At 37.2% G+C, this 10,228-nt stretch overlaps 1 protein-coding gene across 1 annotated transcript; it reads right to left on the bottom strand.

Annotated features, from left to right (window-relative positions):
* Positions 1–3,626: 3,626 nt before the first annotated feature.
* On the bottom strand, positions 3,627–5,606 carry LOC128989227 (zinc finger MYM-type protein 1-like). The gene has a single exon (XM_054411099.1). The coding sequence runs from the start codon at positions 5,604–5,606 to the stop codon at positions 3,627–3,629; it is 1,980 nt and encodes a 659-aa protein (XP_054267074.1).
* Positions 5,607–10,228: the final 4,622 nt, after the last annotated feature.

The following is a 10,228-nucleotide window of genomic DNA, read 5'->3' as shown; positions in this document are numbered from 1 at the left end:
CATCTGTAACCTCTAAGATTATAAGAATAATTATGTATTTATATCCTTGATAGAAACATTTCGAAATAAACATGTCTGCATATACATGTAAAATTTTAAAAATAATACTAAATATTACGTCTAAGTATGTGCACTTTTGTCGGTACTTTGGTATTATCCGGAGGCCACCCTTATACAGCGCGCTGCGGCGGTTATCTTAGGTTGGGTTATCATAAATATGTTTGTAGGACTTTCCTCATTTCATTATGAATCAAACCAGATGAGTCAGACTTTCGCTCGCCAAATGCCCTTCAAGTAGGCCAAGGTGAAGTCGTTGACCGGAGCGCACGCATCACCTGTCACCGCCTGTATCTGGTTTTGCAGCGACGCATTCAACTTAATCCTCGCCGAAATTGCTGCCTTCTGGGAGGCGGAACTCAAAGGCCGCTAATTGTAATAATGTCAAATATGGACAGTAAGTCAATTAAACTATGTTCTTTCCATTTATGATAAACCAACCTAACATAACCGCAGCAGCGCGCTGTATAAAGGTGGCCTTCGGATAATACCAAAGTATCCTTTTGTCTAGGTATTTGTTTATTTTTCAATCGTGAAACTAAAACCATGTACCATGCACAGGATTTGCATATGTGGGGACAATATTAATTCCTGTATTTTTATGCGTTGTAAAGAGATCATGTACGTATCGTGGAAATAAAGTTTAATAAACACATGCATATTTGTATTTTCACTTTGTTTTAAGATCTTACTAATTAAATAATGCCAATACTGTAAACTTAAACCAAAACTCATGTTCTTAAGTTTTGTTCATTCAAGAGACTATAAATAGGATGTAAAAACAGAAGACATCTTTACAATATAACTAGATAAGTAATAACCGAAGAATTAAACAAGTGCTATTTCAATATCATTACCATTAGGATACTGATGTTTTATCATTATAAAAACCCAGACCAAACCTACAATACAATAATCTTGCCATGTCCATGATCTTAAAAGGGTTAGTTGCAAGTGTTTAGTATATGATTATTGAAACTGAACCCAAACTTTGTCATTGTATAATCGTAAGGTTTAAAGCTACGTTCTTTCTAACCTTTTTATAAAAATGCGTAAGTTTAATATGTTGAACATTACATTTACAAAACATGTAATACTAAAACCATTTTGCGCTTTAATGCCATAAATGTTTTTGTAAACTAAAAGTTTGTTAGCAAGTAAGTCCTTCACATAAAGACCAAGAAATATGTACTTGAAATTTTAACTATCAAGTTAATTGTTTTTTAAGTGATAATGATTCCACTGGAATTATCTTGTTGTTATTGTTGCTTTAATAAACATCTGAAGACACAGCTGATTATTTTTTATCCCAAGATTTCCTTTACAGAGGGTTCTACCAATATAGTCAATGGTTCTACTCGGTCAATTCAAGATGGCGACTAAGCATGCTTATGTCCCTGAACATGCCTCTATGGTACAAGCTCTCAACGTTCTAAAAACAAATTTGTTTTCAATGATTTTGTACTTGTTGTGCTCTTAACATATCAGAGCTTGCAGTGCGTAGAGAAAAAATAATTTTTAACTATTATTTTGAAGTTAAAATCGCATATGAAACAGACTAATTTACCGATTTTCAAAATGATTTTCAATTTTGTAAATACTTAAAGAAACAATTACGAAGTTTCAGTTCAGCCAGTGCATAGTTTGGACCTTTGAGAATATTTTACAGTATATTTCAACTCGATAAGGGATAAAACAGGGAAGTCGGCGATAGTGTTTTACACAGACGGATCGCGGAGGGAGGGCAGGTCGGGACTTGGAGTGTATGGGATTGGAACATACCTCTCAAAGGCCCTCGGCGAAACGCCGACTGTCTTCCAGGCGGAAGTCATGGCAATAGAGCATTGTGCGAGACTGCAGCTGGATAAAGGCCTGAAGAGGAGAGGGGTGCTTATCCTCTCAGACAGCCAAGCTGCTCTCAAAGCAATCGACGCCTGCGTGGTGGAATCTAAAGTTGTGCAGAGCTGCAGGAACACCCTCAAGGCCCTGAGCGAACACAACAGAGTCCAACTTGCATGGATCCCAGGTCACGCTGGGCACGAAGGCAACGAAAGGGCTGACGTCCTGGCGGGCGAGGGGGCAAAATCCGAACTCGTTGGGCCTGAACCATGCTGCGGAGTCCCAGTGAGCAAGGGCCAATCAAAAATTTTAGCCTGGGCAAAGGGACAACAGGAAAAGGTTTGGGAAAATACCCCAGGCCTGAGACAATCAAAGATGCTCATCAATCCTCTTAGTAAGGAATGGAGAAAATAAGCCTCTTGATAGGTCTACTTACAGGGCATGGCTATGTAAGGAAGTACCTCAAGACAATAGGGCTTAGACAGACAGACCAGTGCAGATTCTGTCTCTATGCAGCTGAGCACATATGGCTGGAATATCCGGCGATAGCCCAGAAAAGGTTGAAACACCTAGGAAAGGCATTCCCGATGCCTACTGAAATACGAGAAATGGGTGTGCACCAACTGATTGGCTTCGCAAGGAAACTTCGGTTGGGTGACTAAACAAAAAGGGTGCTACAAAAGATCTTGTAGGTCAAGGTAGCAAGGGGTAATAATACCCCAGCCCCATGAAGGAAAAAAATAAAAAACTCGATAAACACTTTAATAATGCCACGAGGTTCTTTTTTGTAGGACCATTGTATACGTGGTACGGTAAATAGCCTATATATAAAGTAAACAAAAAGTGTCAGACTTTCATTTGTTCAATTCAATTGTAGTATTATTGTAATTTTTTACCTTTTGAGCTTCAATGATTTTAAAATTAAAGTAATTGATTTCAGACGGTTTTCATCGTCCTTTCTGTTTCTTCTCATCTAATGAACAGGGGCGGCTCCAGGAATATTTTTTTGGGTAGGCCAAACACAGGGACAAGACCGGGGGGTAAAAATTTTTGAAAATTAGACCTGTAAAATCGAGTGTTTAGGCCATTTAGAGACATAATTAAGAGATTTTTTAGTTGTATATAAAATGTTAATTGTAAAAAAAATCACATTTTAAGGTCCGCTATCAAAAGGTACTTAGAAAAAATTAGTAAATTTGTATATTTTATTATTGCTTTGGGAATTATTGACATATGTTTGTTAATAAGTTATTGCGGAGCCCTTTTGACGGATCTGCACCAAACTTCACACAAACCACCCTTGAATAATAATCCTAATTAAGCATAATGGATTATGCTTAATAATGCCTGTAAGTTTCATTACAATCTGTCGAGCGGTTTCGGAGTCCATAAAGGACAAACATACAAACATACATTGGATTTTATATATTTTATTAGTATCTAGTTTTTTTTTTAAATGGTTTGAAAATTGCATTTAATATTTTGTTTATCGTTATGTATGGATGCCAATTTTGTTAGTTTAAAAAATATTTAGAGAAATACACTATGATAGTTGAAAAACGGTGGTTTTTAAAGAAAACATTTATTGCCTATAACAGTCACATATCTATTACTAGCATTAATAATATTTTAATCAAAATTAATTATACAACATAGTAATAACACTCAGTTCAGAATTCAGCTCGCCTGATAAGTAAATAATTTGTGTGATCATTATTCAAACAAACTGTTTATTTCATTACAAACTGCAATCTTCTGCCTTTCTGAGAAGCAAATTCATCAATTACAGGATCAGGGTTGTTCAGAAGTTCTAAACTTGCTTCCTTTTCAATAGATAACACTCCCAAACTGTGTAGTCTCCTCCCCGTCATTGTAGCCCTTAAGTTTGATTTAATTCTCCTCATAGTAGAAAATGACCTTTCAGCAGTAGCTGTGGAGACGGGCATTGTCAACACGATCGTCATTACTTGTTTTAGTTCATCGAAAGATGGGAAGTTGGCTAAATCATTCAACACGTCCATGCTACTTTTAGATTCTTTGAACATTGTTTTACCTAAATCACATTGCACTTTCAAGGTAGAAGTGAAGTCACAGTCTTTCCCGTGCAGCTCTGAGAAGTTACACAACACTTTTGGGTCTAAAAAATCGTGTGACTTTGGGTTACAGGCTGAAATACAAGCAATTGAAATGTCATTTTCGGCAAACCGTTTGTCCATTTCACATATCATATTATCAAGAATATGAAAATACTCTGCTTTCAATGTTGTCTTAGGATTTTCTTTCTGTGTGTATCGTCCCTTCCCAGTAGTCTCCGTGACGAAATAATCTTCCAGGCTTGCTGTTGGATTCTGTTTACGGCGGCCAGTGTCTCTTGCCCTTGCATGATCGATTTCACAATCATTGCACAATTGTGCAGTTTCTTGAAAAAAGGATTCAAATTTTGCGTCAGATCTCAACTCCTCTAACTGATCTCTTGTTGCTTTTACGAGCTTTCGGCACTTGCCAACATCTATGGTCGAGGACTGAAGTTGTTTTGAGAGGATATTCACAATTTTTAAGACACCTTCAAGGCTAACTAGAGTGAAAGCCACGTTAAACGATTGTATTTGGATCAAGAGGCCCCGAGCCTCAGCAGCTTCTCTTGGCTTTGAACTTTCTGTACATTTTTTCAAAGCATTAATGACAGAGTCAAGATTGTTCTTAAAGAACTCTACTCCTTTATACTTTGCTACCCATCTTGTATCGCTGTGTTGAGGTACTGTAATTGATTTTTTGCCTGTTTTAGTCTCTTTGAAGAAAATGAAGAGTTCATGACGTAGTGTGGAGCTGGATTGGAATGCATAGATTGCTTCTAATAGGCCAATTGTTTCCCTAACTATTTGCACATTCTTGGCTACGTCAACCAAGACCAAGTTGAGTCTATGTGCATGGCAATGGACGTAAGGACAAGGATTCTTTGCCATTTCTCTGATTAATGTCTGCACTCCATTAAGTTTTCCCGACATGACAGATGCTCCATCAAACGACTGGCTTACACAATTCTTAATATCTAGACCATTTGATTCCAAGAAACTTAATATCTTGATCGCTAAAGATTCAGCTGTGAGCTCTTGTAACTCAACAAACCCAAGAAACCTCTCTTTTATCTTAGCCTGATGTATGTAACGGCAACAGATAGACATTTGCTCTTTTTTTCCTTCATCTCGAGCTTCGTCAACTATAATGCTGTATATGTTGCTAGACTTAATCTCATTAACAATGCTGCGAGTGACTACATTTGAGGCTGCATCTAAAAGGTCATTTTGGATAGTCTTAGAGGTATATTTGGCATTTCCAGGAAGGTTTTTTAAATTACTATTGAACTGGCTATTTTCCATACAAAGCAAATTGACCAATTCTTGAAAATTTCCATGATTCATACTTTCGGGGCGGTCTTCCAATAAATCGTTTGAGTCATCACTGTCATCTGGATCTTCATGAGCTTTCCCAGGTTGTACCTCCCTGTGTCCTCTCAGTGCAATGCCTTGGCGGGCACAGAACAATGCACTTCTTACAAGTGTCTTCAGAGTTTCTCTATTTTTTTCTACTGTTTGGGCCATTTGTTCATTGATTTTAACTGAAACAGCACCAGTTTTTTGAGAATCCAGCCATCCCTTGTACTTTGTTAAACAAAGCTTGTGGGCATTAGAGTTTTCATGTTTTTCTGCCATTTTCCTTATATTTTTCCAGTCATTATATCCGGCTGAAGTAAGAACTTCCTTTCTGAGAATAGAAAAATGTCGACAAAAAAAACAAAATACTGCATCATTTTCAATTGAGTATTCTATCCAGGAATATTGAGAATACCAAAAGCTCTGGAAAGACCTTTGCTTTCCTGATATATTTCGCCTAGGGAAGTTAAGCATCGGTTGTTTGGGTCCGTCAGAAGCACATGCACTAAGATCTAGTGGACCTCTAATTTGGTTACTAGTCGAAATGGACGGTTCATCTACTTTTAACTTTTTACAAATAGGCAGATTAGTGTCATTGTCATCTAATTCTAAAACTGACTTTTCAACATTGGAACTAGTGCTGGAAGACTCACCATCATCATCACATGTAGGCCTAATGGACTGTTCATTGTTCGTCTTTGATGAAGATGAAGCCTTTTTAAATTTCACTAAAAACTTTTCCATGGCACAGAACTTTTAGTTTAGAACACAAAACACTATTTAATAAACGAATGTGCACAAAAACAATATAAGAACCAAGTTCGAAGAGCAGAATAACGATTAACTTGTGTGTTACGGCAACATATAGGTTAAGTTTGTTGTTCGCTGTCATCGAGTACTACTGAGTGACACTGACAGTGGCGCCCCTGGCGGGCAGCGGCTGCGTGTCTCTGTAGTCACTAGTCAGTGTGTTGTTTTGTGTGAGTGCGAGAGCGGGAGCAGTCTGGCGTCAGACTCAGACACCATCAACAGCGAGTACAGTACGCAGTCCACGAACGAGCGTCGAGCAGTCGCCATTGGCCAGTCAGGAGCATAAACTAACGCAGTTTAAAATTTTAACTAAATCACTTTTAGCTATTATAACTCACTTGACAATTGCAAGTACCTATCTTTCCTTATTAAATATCATTTCTTTATTTAGGCCTAATTATAATTTTATAATATTAACCCAAATTTTGGGTAGGCCCGGGTCTACCCGGCCTACCCTCTGGAGCCGCCCCTGCTAATGAACTCAATTATTTCAAAACTGGGTTTTGGTGTCATGAAATGCCTTATGTACGGGTGGGCTAATTAAACAAAAAATCTAAAGGGTAGTTTAATTTGATTAGTAGCTCTAAAATTGACTCTCAAACTGTAGCACATGCCACATAGCCCAGGCAAATTAGACATATGCTCCCCAAAAAATCGTCTAAAGCTGGAAAGTGTTTTAATACCTTTTGGGGGTCCCAAATAAGACTCCTGTGAGTTTGCGACGGATTCTGAAGTCTGCTTAAGTTTTGGGAGTCGAAAAACTATGAAAATTTTGCACTTTTTTCAGTTTTTTGCTTATAACTCCTAAATAACGAATCCTAAGGAAAATGTTGTTCAAAGATGTCTTTTAGTGCATTAAACTCCGCGTCGATTGATGTTAAATACGTCAAAATCGGCCGAGCCGTTTAGCCGCTGTAGCTTTTCAAAGTTGGGATATTTTCATCAACATGGCCAAAAGGTTGATTATTTGACCAGTTTTCGGCTTACAACTCCTAAACGACGCATGCTATACAAAAATGTACCTGTAGTTAGTTTGGAAAACAAAAAATTCGGCGTAGAATTATGATTATGAATTACTAGATAGTGGTTTATTCTATGGTTATCATCCAGAGGTTTATCCAAGAACGGGTGAAGGGAAGGGTAGCAAGACCCCCTATGTCATTTTAAATCTAATATTGTTATCTGGGGTTACAAAAATTCTAGGATTCGTCCTAAGCTCCCATTTATACAATCCCATCTCTGGTCACTCCAAAATGGTGTTAAGCGATTTTAATATATAATAAGATATTAGAACAATAAAGATGTTATTAAATATAGCAAAAATGTTATTTTTTAGCTTAATAAACAAAAGATGATAATGGGACAGATGTACATAGTTTTACTATGTGTTTAGCCTATTAAAAAAAACGATTGGGAGTTTTCGTAGATTTTACCATATAACTTTTCTACATCTCATAATAATTGGAATCTTAAGAATAAGGATTCATTCTTTGCTCTTATTGGTCTTGCCACAAATGTTGACATTCGGTACCATCTTATTCGTCAGATATCAAATTGAGATAGTCGTGCCCCTTGCAAGTCTTTTAGACAGTAGTGCATTATATCCCTGCATTTCAAAAGGAGCAAGATAATGTAAACCTTTTTTAACAGGTACACGATAGTCGAGATAGGTAGACGGAGTTGAGAAGTTCTTGTCGAACCGGTGGATTAACCGTAGTGATGGGAGTTAACCCATTGGCGTTAATTTTCCATACCTATCTCTCTTTTGTTAGAATCAAAGTCAAAATTAGTTGAAAGTGTCTTCTGGAAGAGACCAACCCTCACTTGATTTGGATATTTTATGCTCCCAACTATAGGGCCAACCTGCTTCTGCAACTTTGCCAAGCGTTGTAACCCGTCAGAACACAGTGAGATCTACATTGATTGGAGTAAACAGCATGAGTAGTTTTAGGCTACATGAATAGTTAGATTTTCGACTCTTCTACATCACGTTTTCTTCATCAAACTGCGCTAGTTGGTACGGACCTATTTTTAATCCAAAGTATGATTCAAATTGAGGCTTGGATTTAATGTGGATATGACGTGCTGACTGAGGGGGCAGATTCTTCTTTAATCTTTGCTGTTGCCATCACAGCTCGCAATTAAGGTCACCACTTCCTTTTATTCTGCACAGTTTATGGTCATTGTAGGCTTGCCTATTATATTTACGATTTTCTTGCAAGCTGTGCCTTTTCATTATGCTTTATACATATCTCGCGTTGATGCTATCATATGGGATAACTGCTGAGCTGATTGAAATGAGCGAACTATTTTCAGTAAATGGGTCGTGACACTGGAACCATTTGATGAATTTCTTTTTGATCCCATCGTATCCGTGGAGTTTATATTGTCAACTTGCTGATAATATGTTGATGAGGTGATCCCACAATATCCCTTAATTTGATGGGTAGCATTCACTGCGATGGGCCTGTCAGCGAACCATCGAGCTAGATCCCCATCATTGATTCCCCTATCTCGGAAAAGCTCTCCACAGTAAGATGTTGCTCTCATGAGCACTTACTTGTTCAAAGGCCATGCTGCAGGATCCATGACGTCACACTAGTGGATAGATTCACTGCCATATCCCCTATGTTTTTGGTAATTAGGCTGGTTGTTTGCCAGATTTCAATGGTTAGATTTTAAACTTCGGAAACTTGACAAGCATCTGATCTAGTGTTAACAATCAATAGCGGTTAAATGGTGAAGTCGATCTTAATGAATTGAAAAACATTCTACAAAGACGTTTATGCTCTTCAAACTAACTACAGGAACATTTTTTTATAGCATGCTTTAGAAGATGTAAGCCAAAAACTGAAATATGAATACAGGGATAGATCGTATATAATGGGTGGTTGGAATGAATCTTAGAATTTTTGGAACCTCAGACAACAATATTAGACTTAAAATTACGTAAGGGGTCTTACTCTCATCACACCTTATTAGATAATCCTCTGGATGACCATCATGGAATAAACCACTATCTAATAATTCATAATCCATTTAAGGACAGGATCTATGTTGTTACCAATTTTAGTAAAATTTCCCAACTTTAACTTTAATACTTTTTTCAATGAAATGGGGACCATACAAAGTAGGTAACAATCAATTGCCGTTATTGATTAATAAAAAAAACATTATATGCAGAATTTTGTGTTTTCTAAACTAACTACAGGTGCATTTTTGTATAGCATGCGTCGTTTAGGAGTTGTAAGCCGAAAACTGGTCAAATAATCAACCTTTTGGCCATGTTGATGCAAATATCCCAACTTTGAAAAGCTACAGCGGCTAAACGGCTCGGCCGATTTTGACGTATTTAACATCAATCGACGCGGAGTTTAATGCACTAAAAGACACCTTTGAACAACATTTTCCTTAGGATTCGTTATTTAGGAGTTATAAGCGAAAAACTGAAAAAAGTGCAAAATTTTCATAGTTTTTCGACTCCCAAAACTTAAGCAGACGTCAGAATCCGTCGCAAACTCACAGGAGTCTTATTTGGGACCCCCAAAAGGTATTAAAACACTTTCCAGCTTTAGACGATTTTTTGGGGAGCACACCCTATATTTGATCTAATTTGCCTGGACTAACATGTATCTTTCAAACCATTTTTGTTGAGCTATTCTCACATTTATATAGTAGGTGGACTTTTGGAAGTTAATCTTGCATCCGATGTGTCAACCTTTGGAGTTCAAAGGGTTGTAAAGGCTTACAATCTGATTGAAATATTACTTATTATAATGGTATTATCAATCAAAGAGTCAAGTATATCAAAGTTTGCCTTTGAAATGTGTTTACATCTGGTTGTGGCAATTTATCCAAATTTTTGTGACACAACATGAAAAGGTAACGATTGGCGATTTTTTGAGCTTGATAGCTTGAGTCGAAAATCTAAGACAGTTTGCAAATCTGCACACCCAGACACATGTTTTGATATAAAATGCGGGGGTAGGTATTCAAACCTCATCGGGAACAAACTTTCCATGTAGCCAATTAAATGTATAGATTTTCAAACAAATGACTTTGTAAAATATTTATATTTACCAGTTTAACAA

The sequence above is a fragment of the Macrosteles quadrilineatus genome, unplaced genomic scaffold, assembly GCF_028750875.1.
Source record: "Macrosteles quadrilineatus isolate MER2022 unplaced genomic scaffold, UCM_ALF_1.0 Scaffold_3__2_contigs__length_128488019, whole genome shotgun sequence".
NCBI lineage: Eukaryota > Metazoa > Arthropoda > Insecta > Hemiptera > Cicadellidae > Macrosteles > Macrosteles quadrilineatus.
Note: the sequence above shows the minus strand (reverse complement) of the source record. Positions and strands in the feature narration are given on the sequence as shown.

What these genes read in the sequence shown, in the direction of transcription:
- LOC128989227 (XM_054411099.1), bottom strand. Translation starts at nt 5,606, where the DNA reads ATGGCAGAAAAACATGAAAACTCTAATGCCCACAAGCTTTGTTTAACA.